Here is a 17,038-nt window from a genome sequence, read left to right as displayed (position 1 = left end):
CTCTCCTTAACTCTTGGAGTAATGTGATGTTGTGTATGTGTTTGTATGTATATGCATGCATACTATGTATTTACACACATACAAAGGGATAGTATTTTACAAGGCTTTACATGTATCTGCTGGGATAGGGCCGTTTTTATGGTATAAAATACAGCAATGCATTGGTTCACATTTTATAGAATATCAGACTACAAACACTCCCCTCTGGTGGAGGGAACAGTTACAATAAAATAGTTACATGAAATATTATTCAAGCGCATAATATTTTTAACACCACATGGATTTTGCTTTCCTTTTCCTTTTGGTATCCTATGAAGATGTTCTGAAATCACTGTAGGTTTAGCGAAGAGGTTGTGTTTCACAGTTGGGTGCTAAGTGTGTGGATCATGTACATGGGTGGAACATGGAAATGGAAAGGACCATCCTGTCACAGGCTGCAACAAAGACAAATAGCATAGATCCCAACATGGATGTACAGTTCTTATGATTCTAGCAAAAGGAAAGATACATTCTCAGTGGATCCCTAGATAAGATCATAATGCAAATCTGTGGCTTATCTGAATTTGCTAGAAACCTTCAAAACATGGACATTTGAAAGACATGCTGCTTTGCCAGGAAATTAAAAGATGATGAAGTGTCAAGGAGGGAACTCTGATAAATGTACAGATAATGCACAGATAAATGTGTACAACCATAGATTTATTCCCATGCATAGGAGACTGAATGAAAATTGTTTGCTGCTTTTCATCAGGACAGTCTTCAACAACTTCCAGTATGTTTTCTGGATTGAACTGTGCTCAGGTGTGTGGATCAGATCAAGTTCAGGATGTTGCATCACAAATCTGTTCTTTTTTTTTTTTCCTCCCAGTAATAAAAAACTATGTATGTTGTTTATTGTAATGTAATATATATTATTCAAAAGAAAGACATTTACAGTTGCTTAGGGATGATTTGGGCAATTCTGCAGGTGAAAAGCTTATCCATTGGTCACACTATCTTTAGGTGCCAGAAGTCCAAGTTTAAGTTTTTTTTAACTAGTATATCCCTAAAGGGTGAAGACTGGGCAGTTCCTAGTGCTTTGCTAGGACTTCAAATCCATTTGTATATAAATACAAGTACTTGTAGAAAAGGGATGTTACACCTCCTTTTCTGAATCACACAACCAATGGCATAATGGAGTCATACTATAGGAACTATGAAAAGGATGACATTTTAGGATTGCTGTGATTAGTTTGGTAAAAATTTGTAAAAGGGAAGAGACATTTTGTGGTCATTTGGGAAAGTGACTCAGAATCTCAGAAATTCATTACCCATGTCTGGGTAAAAATCGACTAGTGAGCAGAAAGAAAGTGAGATAGCCAAAATATGCTTGTAAAACCCATTTATCACATAGTTTTATAATCTGATACATGGTTATGTAGTTTAACCCCAGATATAATCAATGAAACCAGTGTATGTGAAGGAAATGTCATTCTTTGAGTGTAAAACCTCTATGAACAACAAACTTTGGCTCAGTTGTATCCTTAGACCATTATGGCAACATAAGTGCTACCACTCAAATAATGTAGATATTCAGCCATGTAGCTGAGGTTTCTCTCATATCTATTCTTAAAGGCATAGATCAGGAAGTCCATGGATTCTCTTTCCAGTTTTCCTTTTAGGCTCTGTGGAACGCACTGAAGCACGTAAATCAATTATCAAATCACATAAATTGGCTGATCACTGCCTCTGTCTTTCCATGTGGTCCATGTGCTGCCTCCAGCACCTGGGGTTGTAGCAGTGGGCTGCTAGCTTTCAAACTTGGCTGAAAAAGCATTTCATAGCTGGCCACTGCATATACCCTTTTGGCAACGACATGGGATTCAAGAGAGTGAAAATGGAAAAAGCTTCCCCTTCAGTGCGCCAGGCATGTCTTCTGGGCATGGGGCAAACCCAGTGAGAAGACAGATGAAAAGGAATTGAGCAACTGGTAAACTCCCGTGCAGAGCAAAGGTCTGCCCATGTCCATGGAGAATATGAAAAACGTTCAGGGAACTCTGTGTGCTGCTGGTAAAGTAGATTACTGTTCCCTTTCAAGTAACAGCATGTGCAGTGTTGTACAAACATTGTCTTCTTTCTGTGGAGGATTTGTTTAATGATAGTGATCCATATTTTTGTAGAAACCTCAAACTATTCTCTCCAAGTGATGCATGAAAAGCAATGATAACGTGGAAAATAAATAAAGCTGTTAAAAAAGGCTGGAGAGCAAGATCAGCAGAAACGCACAGAGGTCTGGGCTGGTCTGATATGGCAACAACAGGAAAACTGTAAACTCAGTGATTAAGTCACATGAACATTTTGCATGTACTAAATGATTTACCTGTCTCTAATATCTTCCTATCCCTCCAGACATGATTGACTTAGAAGACTTTTTTGAGTGAATATATTTAGATGTACAAATCAAAATTTGTTAAACCTTCCTATTATCACAGGCTGGAATGAGACAAAGAGGATCTTTCTTAAGATGTCTTGTGAAGACACTCTGTAGTTGTTACTCCACCTTCAGTAAAAGTAGTTAAAAACGAGCCAGTCCACCAAACCTCAGCTTCCCCTTTACAGTAGGGGCTCTCAGAGAGATTGTCATGTGGAAAACTTTTCTCACATTTGCTGTGCTACTCAGAGAAGAATTCCAGAGAAGGATCTTCTTGTAGTATTTCTTGTGGGGAGGTGGCAGAAAGGTAATTCGTCAGGAGAAACCCAGGGTTTCAACCTCTATTATATTTTTTTTTCCCTCCTGCTGTTGTGATCTTAAACCAGGCTCCTCACCTTGCTTGGCCATATAACTCTGTTACACAGGTGTTGTACAATGCTTTTCCTCCTCTTTACCCCATTTATGATAACCACTGGACAAAGGAGCAAGTCACCAGTGTAACTGTCACAGCTAACCTCCTGACTCGGGCTGCCCTTTGGGCTGGGTAGCTTGTGTGGGTGACTACCTGTTGAGATTCAACCAGCAAATACTGTTGGAGCCTGGGACATACCTCACGTCAGGTTCTGCAGTAGCAGCGTGTAGTGGCAACCTCCCGTTTTTGTCGGGTATGTTCTGCTTAGCACCGTTTCTGAGCAAGCTGACACAGCCTTCCAGCCAGCCCTAAAAAAGAAATTAGAGCCTGTCAAAGAGGAAAGTGAAATGCATCTGGCCAGATCTTTGCTTGTTGGTTCTGGCATTTGTGTGTGACTGTAGCTGTTTCTGCCAGCAGTGGAACTGGTCTTTTGTTTCCCCAACAGAGATCTCGGCACTGAAAGCGGTTCTGTTTTGGAGTCTGAGTCTCAGACTAGCTCAGTCATTCATTTCTGTGATAAAGTGTTCTCTTTACACTGCATTTTGGTTTCTCTGCAGCTGTGGCAAGTACCGACTGAGTAAACAGTGATTGAAAACCTTCTAATTCCTGTATCACTAGCAAATGCTACACATATTCCTGCATGTGGATTTAATTATGCTAGGTTAAACCAAGAACATGAGCACTTACTGTTGTTTCCTTTATGAGATTTTAACAGGGACGGCAAATCAATAGTAAAAAGCCTTAGAGTGTGGTCTTATAAACATTGTTGCAGAAGTTTGAATTAGTGACAACGCTAGACTGAAAACAGCACCAAAACAGATGGGATGAATCAGTTCTTGGACTAAAACCTTCTATTGATCACCTCAACAAAAAAGCAAGTAAACAATCTGGTTGTGACTGCATAAATCTTTCAGCATATACTTAAGTCCCAGGGAAATGAAGCATGAGTTTAAGTGTTTTGTTCAAACCTCTGCAGGCAACCAATAAAGACCGTTCCCTCCTGTATGAGCTACATCAGATCAGCATTACCAGCATTTATAGGGAAAAGGTGTGGAACGATGGAATCAGAATATCCCTGTTGCAGCTCCTGGTGGAAGTACAAGACCACTGAATTCTGCATGCGATTGTGGCTGTGGAGCTCTGCTGAATTCAGTTCTCTGGACAGACTTCACAGCCAAATGCTCTCTAGACCTCTGATTATATCCATCACAGAAACAGAAATGGAAACTTCGAAGCCTGGGTGGTTTAAATCTTTTCCAGTAATTTCTTTTTTTCCAAAGAATATTTTTTTCCCTCTGGGAAAAGAGGAAGGAAAAAAGGAGCATGACACTAATTATGGGATTTTTTGAAAATATCTGGCAGAGGAAATGTTTATTCTCAAGTAAGTGGGGCATACTCCTTGCACTGAATAAGACTGCCTGTTTTGCTATTTTCTACACTTATTTTCTGGCTGAATGTCACATAGCTGAGCAGCAGCATTGTTTTTGTTCTGAATTTGCAGGAAGAAACTAGATGCAAGGGATGTGACTTAATTAGGCTTCCACGGTATCTCTTTAAATGAACTGGCGGTCATCCAGCCATAACTCATACTATGCAGCATGGGTGAACACTTCTTCCTCCTTTCTGTCCAGCTAATAATGGAAGCCCATTGTCAACCCCTCTGCCCAATTAACTTGGTCCCATCCTCTCTCTGAATCCTGAATTCCCTCCAGTGAGAAGTAGAAGACTAAGGAGAAGAGGACCATCTTTGTGTGCTTCAGACAGAGAGCACCACATCTCCCTTCCCAAACTCCTCAATGGGATGTCTACCTCTACTATCACTTGCGGGTTGACTGGGTGATTGGATTGCTTATGATCTGAGTATCTGCACTGGTACCTGCAACACCTTGAACTAAGTTCTTAACCTGGCCATCCAAGGTCCAGAACTATAGTGAAAAAAAGCAATGCCCTGGCTCATGTGGTGTGCAGGAAAACATGCCTGCTGACCACCAGAATTTGAGATAGGAATGTCCTCTCTGGAGCATAAAAATCTGATGCTGACAGTGGGAGGGGAGAAGTTAATCTGCATATTAAGAACAAGAGAGGACTTTCCAGTGCACAGGAACAAGTGGCTTTCTTGAAACCACACAGAGGACCTTGGATCTAGGGAGACCCCCATACCATGCATTGATTTCACAACCTGAAAGAGAAAGGACACTCTGACAGGAATCCTGATCCTTTTCTAATAATCATTGCTTCCAGCTTTGCATTATAGTAAAGTTTACAATTTCACTGTTGTCTAGAACCAAATGTTTTGTACTTTTTTTCTTTGTGTAGTATAAACAGAAATCTTATTTGGTCTGCACGTTTACTCCTTCACTCCATCTATCTTTCCATCCTTCTCCCCCAATTCTTGGTACCAGATAAGTTGCCAGAGATAAACTGGTACGTCCACAAGCATCTTGAGTATTAATATTGGCTCCCATCTTCAACAGAAGCTTCACTGTATCAACCTGGCGTCCTGACACAGCATGCATCAAAGGTGTGCAACCTGGGGAAGAAAGTCAAATGTTCTTTTACAATTTTTATTTTGTCAAATCCATAAGATAGAGATATTTTCTTATTTGCTAATGTTAGCATTGGCAAATTAACAAATCCTTTCTCTGACAACTGTCCAACAGTTGTACTCAGCTTTTTGCAGGCAGGAAGCAACTGCTATGCCAGTTACTGACCACTGATTTTAAAAAGAGCATGACTTCATTAGCAAAAGCCTTGCCTCATTAACTCTACTTCTGGAGGGAAAACTGTTTTTCTGTTGACAAGCTCCCAGTATGAACTGTTGGCTTTATACACCATTTTGGAGGCTGATATTCTTCAGAGTGACTAGTAGCCAGATGGTGATTGGCTAATTTTCTCAAACCCAGTTTCATTCTGTCTCTATGTATTCAAAACATTTATGAAATTAAGCCCTGTCCCATGCAAAGGTGTATGTGTGTGAATTGGTGCTTTATGTAGACAACATCTTATTTTAAAGACTGGATTTGCTCTAGAATATTTTCTTTCCTGTTGTCATGAGAATTTATTTTATATTCTGCAAAGAACTTCTGTGCTGGAAAAAACCTGAAATCTACATTCAAACCTAATACTAAAATTTCATAATGAAGTATTATGATATCTTTTAATTGCTTCCTCTTCCTTCCATTCTGTTAACTGCTGAATAACAGCAAAAGATTTTCCTGCAGAATCTGACAAAGCAATTTAAGATGACTAAGCTGGGAATAAACATGAATATTAGAAACTATAAGACTACTAGAAACTTCAGACACAACTGAAGAATAATTATTCTTACTGGATTCAATGAGACTGCTGAGCAAATGCACGCTTCTCAACCTGAGGTTATGCAGACTCTGCCATATGTGCAGGATATGAGCCATATGTTTTGTCTTGCAAGACTGGTCTTTAGTTACATTTGTATGTATAACCTAGTAAACAAGTTTATTCTGGAGCTGAAATACTTCCATTTGCTGATCAGTCTATCTCCACCCGCTGCCCTTCATACCTAGTCCCTCTCCCATTAAGATCTGGACTGAGAGCATTTTAGCTTGATTAAGCATTTTCCCTACTGACCAATGGATGTTTTAAAGATAACAGTTAGGATGTCTGGTTTAAAGCGTAGGAAAAATTGGTGACTTGGTAAAAGCTGGTAAAGATTAGAATAGACAGTGTTCATATGGACCCTTTAAAAGAAACTGCAATTAAAAAATATTTTTGAATAAACAAAGTCTTCCTTGAGAGAAGCTTCTGCAGAGTTCTGTGGCTCTAATTCGCTTGGGAAATAGGTGCATATAAAACCCAGCCAATGGACAGCACTTTGTAATAACATTAAATAGTAACCTGAACATAAAATGAAAAGGAGCACAGTCTCACAGATGAAACAGATTATTTAGATCATTGCACTTTGTACAACCAACCCTTTGGCAAACAATTACATGACAAAATCATTCAAACTGTGTCTGTACACATACTTTTTAAGTGCAAAAGACTGGAAATTCCTACTCTAGAGATGTGCAGAATGTATAGCATTTGGCTTTGATAAAAATTATTATTTTTCTTTGCCTGAAATGACAACGATTTCTCAGCATCTCCCTAAAGAAGCTAAAATAGATTCATGATAAATTACTGTCTGATTATAGCAAAGCAACTTATTTGTATCCATATAAAAAATCTTACAATTACAGGGGGAAAGAAGTATCCATACTGAGCATTTCCAGTGGGTGTTCCAAAGAATAACTCAGATTTCCCATATTCTGCTACTAAATATAATTTGCTGAACACAAAAATCAGGATAAAAAATGGAAAATTTAATTGCAAGCTGAAGCAACTAATCCCCTGAGAAAAAGCTCAGCCTTCACTTACCCTCACTGTCGCAGCACTCCAAGATGGAAGGGTCTTCTCGAATCACTGCAGTTAGTGTGTTCACATCGCCATTAGCTGCTGCTTGGTAAACCACAGTCAAGTCAATCTCTTCTGCTGCATCACCTGCAGGGGAAGAGTACGTCTGTGAGTAAGTGGAAAGCAAGTACAAATGATTAACAGTGAAAATAATGACATTTATTTCACTGAGTTTTTATGACTATATAACTCGAGGTGGAACAAAGTGTATCTGAACAGCACTGTGGTTTTTCTTAGTCATCTGAAACTTGTTTTTCAGCATAACTTCTTCCAAAAACTGTCAGATGTAGACACTGAGAGGACAAAAGAAAACTTCTGGAAAGTTTCCACCTCTTATAAGTAATCATACTAACATTAATGTAACATGACTTGAGAAACAATGAAGTAATAACTGAACTAGCTCATAATATTGCTGGCTACACTTTTATGAGATAGGATAAAATCAGGATACAGGTGTTTTCATTTCAGTGTTATCCTTGCACCAGTCAGAAGACTGAGGCTTTTCACTTCCTTTCCCTGCGGTGTCCAGGGGAATTCTCTTCTCAGGAGAGTGAACTTCTGTCAGCAATAGTTTGTGTTAATAATTCCTGCAAAAAGGAAAGGTGGACTATTGCTTCGAACACAGGAGAGGTTTATTTTATTTGGCAGTTACAGTATGAGGTATTATTTAAAGCAGATGCCTTGCAGGACCTGTTCCTGAACACTCCTCACGTTTTGTTTCTAGAGAAATTAATGCAGTGATTCTCTCCTTGCTTCTTTGCTTGTAACTTCCTTCCAGACTGGTCATCCCATGCTCCACATGCCTATACCTCCTTTGGCTTCAGGTGAACTATTAACGTGTTAACTCCAGGAGTCAAAAGAGTTGATTTTTTGGTGCAGAGTCAAATCTGATGTCATGGTAAAATGCTCTAGATATGTATTGTTGGTCAGCCACAGGTTTAGTTTTAAAAAGAGTTTCTGATCTCTATTAACTCAAGAAGAAGTACAGCTGCAGTGAGCTGTGCTGTTCACTGTGGCTGAGGGTCAGAGCTACATAGCGTAACATCTGTCCAGCTAGTGCACTACCCTGATAGCACAAGAAAGTGAAACTGATGCTTGAATCACACTAGAGCGTTGATCAAAGGGAAGACAGATTAGTGGCTGGTGACTTATCCTTACTGTTGTGTCTTCTGGAGATAGCATAACTATGTAAGCTGTGCAGAAAAAAGGGACATGGTTTAAAGAGAATTTGAAAAGTTAGTAAAAAGTCTTTTTCATAATCAAATAATATATTATTATTAACACATTGATATAAATTATATTTTAAACATTGTCATATATTTTTTCAGTGATAAAAGATCTTTAAAGATAATAACTATTAGCCATGCTATTCAAGTTGTGATCAGATGTTGTCACAGCTGAACCCACATGAGCTCCATACTGGGGTTTACAGCCCAACGTAGTTCCCCACATGTGACCTTCTCTCCCCAGGATGCAGTCGTCACTCTTGACTTCAAAACTTGGCTGCCGTGGAAACACAATCAGCTCTTATTCTGGGAAAGGCTAGTCTGTCAAAGCTGGAGCTCTGGTTGTGGGCTTGGGAAAACTAGAAAGCTGATGTTAAATTTGCCTTCATCAGTGCACAGAATCCCTCTCCATCACTACTCAACTGAAGAGAATTTAATTTATTTCCTTTCTTCTAGCTGGTCTTTTAAATTACACATTTGATAAAATTTGTGGATTAAAAATGTTAACTTGATTTTTATTCTATTGGGGAGTCTATTGCTGAGGGAACTGTTCATTTGGCTCAGAAGCTTTGATCTGTGTGCTTGGGAGATCAGGGGAGACTAAGAGTCATTGCCTCTGGAGAGTCATCATCAGTGACTAGTAATTGAAAAAAGAAGTGACTTTGCCACGGACCCATTAATCAGATTTCCTTATCATGCCAGATCTGCACTGTTCTCACAATCGGTAAACTCAGCAAAGACATGTTATTAACCAGGTCAGGTCTGAGCTACTCCCTTACTCGAAGAGGGGTATGGTATGGGCTGGGTGAAGGTAAGGAGGCGAGGCAGAGGTTTATTCCTTGTGTTGCTCCTCTTGGCCAGTCTCTGGAGGTACACAGGAGGTGCCAGCCACGAGCACCAACACAGCTCCTCTCGCAGTTGCATGTGGTGGTTATTATATGGGTATGGTACAGAGAAGATGCTGGGAAGGAAAGATGCTTGGGAAAGAAACCATGAGATGTACTGAGACACACAGTGGATCAGAGGGGCCCTCACCTCCTTTTATGCATTACTCATGCAAATTTTGTACATTTTGCTGTTTAACCTCGTAAGTACTGTTAAATTTTCCTGCTGTCAGTCAAGAGCAGAGCAATCCAGCCACAAAAGGAAACTCTCCTGAGCAGAGCAGTTGCTTACCTGCAGGGCAGGATGGCAGGAAGATGAGGACATGGATGTACACCTGCATGTGGGTCCCTGACTCCCTCTACCCTTTTTTATCTAACTAAAACCAAAACACCTTCTCCCCTGTGCCTTTGCTTGTGCTGGGCTGAATCTGCTTTCCCCAGAGCAATTATCCTCCTGTATGAGGAGAGGAAGCAAAACTCTGAATGGATGCATGGATGAATGAACAGAGACGTTTTCCCCATGCCTGCTCTCGCAGAACACGGGCTCCACTCCTGTTAAGGGATGTTGGCGTGAAGCCACATCCAAGATTCACACTTTCCCGCCCATGAGTCCTAGCTGATAGAGCAAGGAGAGGCAGGTGGACCAGGCTGTCACCCTGCTGGCGAGGGGGACTGGCCCAGGAGGAATTGATGAGAGCCATTATTGTGCATCTGACATAAAGTAGGCTGACACAAATTCCCTTTCTACAGGGTGACACGATTTCAAGTGGGGTGTCTTTCACATGACCTGTGTGGCTTTGGGTGGGGGGCAAGGAGGAAGACAGATGCGTGGTCTTCTGACGCTCCACATGGCAGGGAGCAGGAAATGCCTGGAGGGCTTAGATGTCATTTATGCCGGATGCACTTGGCTCCAGGTGACACAACATCTCTCACTTCTTCTTCCTCCAGCTTACCCTGTGCAAGGCTTGTAGGCCATTTCTTTTTGCAGACACCTTCCTGGGCAGAAGAGGAATGGTTCAGAGAGTGGGTATTTGCAGAAGGTGACAGTGAGGTACTGGGCGCTTGTGCCCCCTTCTGTGAGCTTACCCTTGGCTGCGGCTAGGGCACCAGCACCACGTGGAATAAAGGGATTGTGAACAGCCAAATGCCTGACCCTCCATCTTCAAATGCATTAGCGTTACTTCATTTACTACCTTGCAGTTTTGTAAATGCCAGTAAGTACTGGTGCCATTTCAGATACATTTCACATTTTATTTTGGAAAATTGCTGTGCTACTGGTGAAAGGAAGCTGTCAGTCAGCTTCAGGAAGGCAGAAGGTCCAACTAAGAGCCTGCATATGGAGCAAGGGTAGGGAGAAACTGCAGGCTGGCACAACAGTGGCGTAGAAAGGTCCGGAAGAATCTTATTGAGCAAAGACCAAATGACATACAGGGTTGTGACATCTTCTTTCGTAGCTAAAATCCTCAGAAAGAATCAAAGTTAAAAGCCAATCTATCTGAAAAAAGCTCCAGTGTTTTAAAAGAGCATCATTTCTCTAAGACAAAGTAATTGTCTTCTAGTTGGAAAAAGGGGTATATAAAGAAACATGCAGAATGATCACAGGATTCACAGTAATGAAATTACACGGCTTGTGACATTAATTCTCCTCTGACTCTCCTATGAAGAATGTGTGTTTTACATGATTTGTGATGTCGGCTGATGTGTTGATTTACAAAGTGCATGTTAGATGTACGTAAGTGCATGCTTTCTCCTGCACTGGATTTTTAAGGTCTAAATAAATTTGCTGCAGCTTAGTGTACGTGGTCTTGACGATGGCTGATTTAGACCTTGCTAAAACACTAAGTTTTGAAAACTGAAGGCTGGATAACAGGATAATTTATGTTCATTGTGAAGAAGAGATATTTATGTATATAATTTAGTCCCCTCTTTCCCATAAACCCTCTTGTCTCCACCAGTAACCAAATGCCTTATGTGATTCCCACAACTTGTCGGCAGGACACAATACTAGGCAGTTTATTTGAATTCAGCATGTCAGTGTCAAGGGTCAGTGGGACGTGGATGAGTGCAGTTTTTGGAAATTGTAACTTGCTCTCTAATGTTATGGATTTATTGATTGCTTAACAAAGTAATAATTTCTGTGTTTGCCTGGCTGTGAATGTACCAGTCCAGGCCTTTGTCTAGCTTCTCTGTTAAGAGGGGAGGGGTTTCTGATGTTGCTTGGCTTCTTTAAGTCCCACATTGCTACTGCTGTTATTATTGATAAGTATTATAAGATATTAATGAGCAGTACCATAGGAAGTGTTGCAAAGAGACAGTATGATTTTAAGTCTGGAATGCTGTTTTTTTGATCTAAAGCTGGGATAGTTTTCTGATGTGTGGGGTGGAGAAAGGGTTTGTTGGGAGGGTTGGATTATTTTATCGGACCAACAGGTATTCATCTGGTGTGTTCGAAAGTGTATACTTCCGTTGTTATAAATTGCTCCAATGAAAGATATTCCCCTTCTCCTTGCTAAAAAAATTATGCCTGCTTAAATCAGTAATGTGCCAAGACATTAACATGCTATTTAGATAAAATCCACCATACACTAAATTTTGAATAGAGCTTTCTTTGCATGATAACCAATGGGTTCTGTGTCCCATTACGGTGCGTTGTCTGCTCCTGCTCCCCATCTGCCTCCCACGCAGCTAGCAGGGAAGGCAAACAGTAAGTCACAAATCATCTAATGAGCCAGCATCCCTGCAGTGGTGGTGGAGGAGATGATGAATTTATCTGGAGGAGGTGCTGTGAGTGGAGTGTGACATGGGGCTGGAGATGATGCTGGACAGGAATAAGGATGGGTCAGTGTGGACAAGTGGCCTGGCAGGAGGAGGGGCTGCAGATTAGGAGCAAGGGGAGGTACAGGCAGATGTTGTCTCCCAACTCTTTCACTTCTATCTAGATAAGTGGTTTGGGTCACTGGTCTCCTGCATTGCTGTCTGCCCCCTTATCCATCTGGAGACTTGACTTCGCCTTCCCCAGTCCTGGTCATATTCCAGCCTCATTCCTGGCACCACTTCCATCAGCTCCCTGGCAGCCATCCCCACGGCACTGAGTGTGCAGGTTTCCCCTCGCCCTCCCTCATCTGAGCACTGCTGGATTGGCATGTGGCACAGGGCACAGCAGTGCCTGCAGAAGGAGAGCTTGAAAACGGCTGTTCGGAGCTGCAGAAGCTCAGTCAGCCCCACACCTCTGTCCTGTTGGGGAAAATGCTCCTTATGTCATTCGCACATGACCTAGGAGCACCTGTCTCTATTCCTGCAGTACAGATCCCCCTTCTCCCATGCACTTCCCTTCCTCCTGTATCTTTGCAGGTAGTATTTTTTGTCTCTTGTCACTCAGTTTTGCTTGATGACTTCCCACTCTTCCCCATCTACTCAGGGTGGTGTCACGGCTGGGCTGGTGCAGACCAGTACTCTCAAGACTTGCTTCAGGCTTTGAGTCCTACTGTGGCTGAAAGGCAGCCATAAGCCCACTGCTTTACATGGAGTGTATTTACTTTGGATTCACCAAAAAAGCGTAGGCAAGCACAAAAGTACAACCTGTGGGACCTGGCCACCCAAAAGGCACCGCAGCATCTGTCTTCCTCCTGCCCTTCAGCTTTTTTCTACAGTCAGCACCTTTGTTGTGGGGCCAGCATGGCCATGTCAGCTTCGACACTTTGCAGGTGTGCACTGGAAACTGTGGCTACTGCACATACATTATTTGGCAAGCTGACTTAAAGAGAAATTTGTTGCAACATGGATAATCAAACAACGACAGCTTCCTCCCTTGGGAACATAAAAGGAATGCCACTACATTCCTTATAGTGAATTAAGCCATAAGACATAAAAGCTTGTATTGGCAAATAAAGACATGAAATTCAACCATTTAACTTAAAAACAACCAACAAAGAGACATTTGTATTTCCATAGCAACCTTACCATGTAGAAAATCTGCATGTTGGGGCTTTTAAAGATATCTTAAATTCACAATTATGGCAATACTTACCTATACAGCTAAGATTTGCTGAAGCAAAGTCAATCACTTGTCAGGATCTAGTCCTTTTAATATATACAAACTAGTAGACTTATGAAAATCAGCTTTTCTTAAATTTTTACTCCATTTTAAACTGTTCTGTTCGCTGATATTGCAATTGTTCTTTTATATATATACCCATAAGAGGACCAATATATAATATAAACAATAAATATATACGTATATCTCTCAATGCTAAGCATAAGAGCAATCAGCTGCTGTTGCTATTTTGCTGAAAAAACTTATTTTTAGAAATCACTGTAGCAATAGACTGAAATATCCATGTCTAAAACGATGGAAGAAATTCCTTCATGTGTAACCAAAATAAATCTCTATGAGACCTGATCTTCTCCAAAAATTCTTGTTAGTCATTCTGTCAATTAATCTCAGTACATTTGCGTGGGAGACATGGGAGGACCAGAGGATTTTGAAATTAGTAGCAGGTGACTTACCTTTGTGCTGATCAAACACTGATGAGGAACTGAAATCCATTGTGGTCTATCTCATTATTTACAACCAGACCAGACAAATGCCATCTCCAGGGTTTTCAGGGAAGAATCCCATATGTTACAGAAAACAATGCAACGATAGCTGTCGCCAATCTTCTTGTCAGAGAATTAAACTCACTTTACGGCTGCAGGTTGTTGTCACTAGCCTGATGGGAACGGTTTATTCTGTTTGTCTGTTATGGACCCTTTTAAAATAACATCCCTGGAAGCTTAACTGAGCTTCTGAAAAACGTCTTAGCTTCTGCGAGTGAAATTGCCGATGAGCAGCTCTGAGAGATGCTGCGGCTCATCCAGGCTCAGCAGCCAAGCACAAGCACAAGACAAACAAGCCTCGGAGGGTGAGTGGGACTTGGCTGGCAGACGGAGCATGTGCAGAGCTGCCAGCGCAGGTCGGGTGCAGACATCCTCGCTGTGCTGGTTGAGCGGCATGTGCTGCATCACGGACAGCCCGGCGGGCAGCCTGCCTGTACCACTGTGCTGTCAGCATGTGTCTGAGGATGGTTTGTGAAATGATGTTTCCAGAGAATACCTATTTCCTGATTTAACTCCTGCATGGAGAACACAAATTAGCAAGCCCCTTCTACCTTAGTTTAGTACTACCCAATTACAGTTAAAGTACAATGTTTAATGAAGAGATAATAATTGGGAGCACGTTACCATGGCTGAAGTGCATAGTGACAGCTCCAACAGCATGGTCCAACAGGTGTAATAGTTCACAGCCAATGCTCCAAACCCAGTGTCTGTCAAACTAAGAATAGACCCACACCTTAACGCTGGTTTTTTGACTGGGCCTCTGCCTCCTTAAGTTGGGAACTCAGACTCCGTACTGTAAAGGGGAGGAGACCCTGGTGAGCTTTGCTTTTTGCTGGGTTGTTTCCATGGAAGAAATAACAATAAATGGGCTCACTTGGAACAGTAGATCACCAGCAGTGCCTAGAGGCTGGTGGATGGGAGGGATAAAAGTTTACTTAGCACTGGTGCACATCACTACTGCTGAATAAGGCAAACTAATATATGAAAATTAGGAACGGCAAGACACTTTTAGCCCAAAAGTGCAGACAGGACCTACACTAAAGCTATGCCTAAGTTCGGTCAGCCTAAGAAGCCCCTAGACTTTATTCACTGTATTTATTCTATTCTGGTGTTTTGACCAATTCCCGTGACTGCAACAGATGCTAGAGACATAACGTACATGTGGGCACTGTAGGAATTGTATCTGGAGCTGATTCACATCCCAAGCATCTGCTTCTGAATCTAAATCCAAACTATGTGTTTGGAAAAACATAGTACGGTCCAGGAAGCAATGCAGCCTCAACAGCTTGAAATGAAAAACCAGAGCTGAAATTCTCCAAAATGTGGCAGTGTGATCTGCTCAAGGGTCCTTAACTGTGGAGAGGCATGTGGTGGGACTGTGGAGCCAGAGATTGGCTCTGTTTCTTTTCTCTACTGCTGACTGGTTTATGCTTTGGCTCATCTCAGGCCTTTTTTATATTGAGGAGAGATCCACCGTGTGGCAAGTGCTGTCTATGCAATCTGGGAGCAGAGTGTTAGTTATGCAGACGATCAGCTCCTAACTGGTATCTCCTTGGCAGGAGGGTGGCTCAGGGGGTGGCACCGGCAGGTGACAATCCAGTCCAGTCCAGTCTAACACCCTGGCTCTGCTCAAAGAGATGCCACGGCTGCTGACTTCATGCAGGAGGCACTGGAACTGGAGAGGTGTCTGTGGTCAGGCATTTTGAACTGCAAATTATCACCTGTGGTGATCTTCAACAGACCCCAAAAGTGGCCTTTGCTTCCTGCATATGACAAGAGGCCCTTTGTCCTCTTTGTACACAGGATTTCTAACCCTGGGCACTGCTGCAGTGCAGGTTACGCAGTTAGCTGGCTGCTCCACCGACCTCTACCTAATCTGATCAATTAAATACTCACAGTTTCACCTGCCCATTTACCATTTCTGGGTTTCTGTCCTTCCATTCTGCTCCTGAGATGGAGGCAATGGGCTTTGGAGATTACCATTCTCATTCTTTCAGTGCATTAGTCTTGAATATTTGCAGGTATGCAGCCAGTGAATTTGGGGGAGAAACATCTTGCAGCTGATACCTTGTGGATCCCACGTGGGGCACAATATTCCCTATGGCACTGTGTACATTTGCCAGGGACTCAGCTTGCCTTCAGCTTTGGGAAAGCCAAGCACCTCCTCTGAGATAGGTGTCCACAGCCCACAGGGACAGAGTGTGTTTGAGAGCCGACAACTCCTGTCCTTCATGTCCATCAGAAGAGAAGCAAGGCCAATGCTGTAACAAAACACCTTTCCCCATGTAGACACGAGCACCAGGTGAACACAGTTCTGTAACTGTGGCTATGAAAGTAACCCTGGCTAAGGACAGCAAAGCCACAAAAGAGGTAGAGCCTGGTCTAGGCAGCAGATAAACATGATAGCTTTAATATTGTTAATTTACATTATTCTTTAATTTAAGCAAAGTATTCCTGACTTTTTATGCTGTCAGTGGTAGTTGGATTTTTTAGTGGGAGACAGCTCTGGTACAGAAAAGTGATGAAAAGAGCGTAGCACAAACACAGAGCTTTCTTTGCGTGTTTGTTTGCCCACATTTGCCTGTGCATCAGCGTTTGGCTGTATGTAGGGTAGTTAACTCTCCTTTTTCTAACTGTTGTTCATCAGATGAATGCAAAAGTTGTGGTGAGACCACAGAGAATGGTCGAAACATATATTCAAATGCTATGTAAATGTTATTTACTGGGGCGAAGAGCAGGGTTGAAGACTGGCATTGCAGAGATTGAGAGATCATCGGTGCTTACAGCTGACAGCACCTGCTCCGCGCCACATTGCCATCGTAAGCATAGACTCAGCCTACGTATCTGCTCTTCTGCTGCCCCTGCGGAAGACATTGGGAAGTGGGCAAGGGTTCTGCATCCATTTTCACCCTGACACAGTCAGTGCTTTGGAGGAAGGATGATCTTCTGCTTTGCAAAGCGCCTGGAGCAGCAGTGCCCCCATCTGTGAGGAGCACCGCCAGGCAGCCAGCACCGCAGAGACAGCAGCTCCAGGGGTGAAGTGTTTCCATGCTTTCTTCACGGGTGTATTGCAAGCCTG

The 17,038-nt window shown here is 42.2% G+C and overlaps 1 protein-coding gene across 2 annotated transcripts in view; it reads right to left on the bottom strand.

Annotated features, from left to right (window-relative positions):
* Window positions 1-14,270, bottom strand: part of ANKRD55 (ankyrin repeat domain 55) — a 46,349-nt gene extending 32,079 nt beyond the window's left edge. The window contains exons 1-4 of one of the 2 annotated variants that reach the window (XM_075136559.1): window positions 13,870-14,270; window positions 7,218-7,340; window positions 5,222-5,352; window positions 3,021-3,130 (exon numbers count right to left, since the gene is read on the bottom strand). In XM_075136559.1, the coding sequence (XP_074992660.1) occupies window positions 3,021-3,130; window positions 5,222-5,352; window positions 7,218-7,340; window positions 13,870-13,909 (404 nt within the window). In that variant the 5' untranslated portion in view covers window positions 13,910-14,270. The remainder of the gene's footprint in view (window positions 1-3,020; window positions 3,131-5,221; window positions 5,353-7,217; window positions 7,341-13,869) is intronic. The other variant, XM_075136560.1, reaches the window with a different exon arrangement.
* Between the last annotated feature and the right edge of the window lie 2,768 nt (window positions 14,271-17,038).

The sequence above is a fragment of the Calonectris borealis genome, chromosome Z, assembly GCF_964195595.1.
Source record: "Calonectris borealis chromosome Z, bCalBor7.hap1.2, whole genome shotgun sequence".
Lineage (NCBI taxonomy): Eukaryota > Metazoa > Chordata > Aves > Procellariiformes > Procellariidae > Calonectris > Calonectris borealis.
Note: the sequence above shows the minus strand (reverse complement) of the source record. Positions and strands in the feature narration are given on the sequence as shown.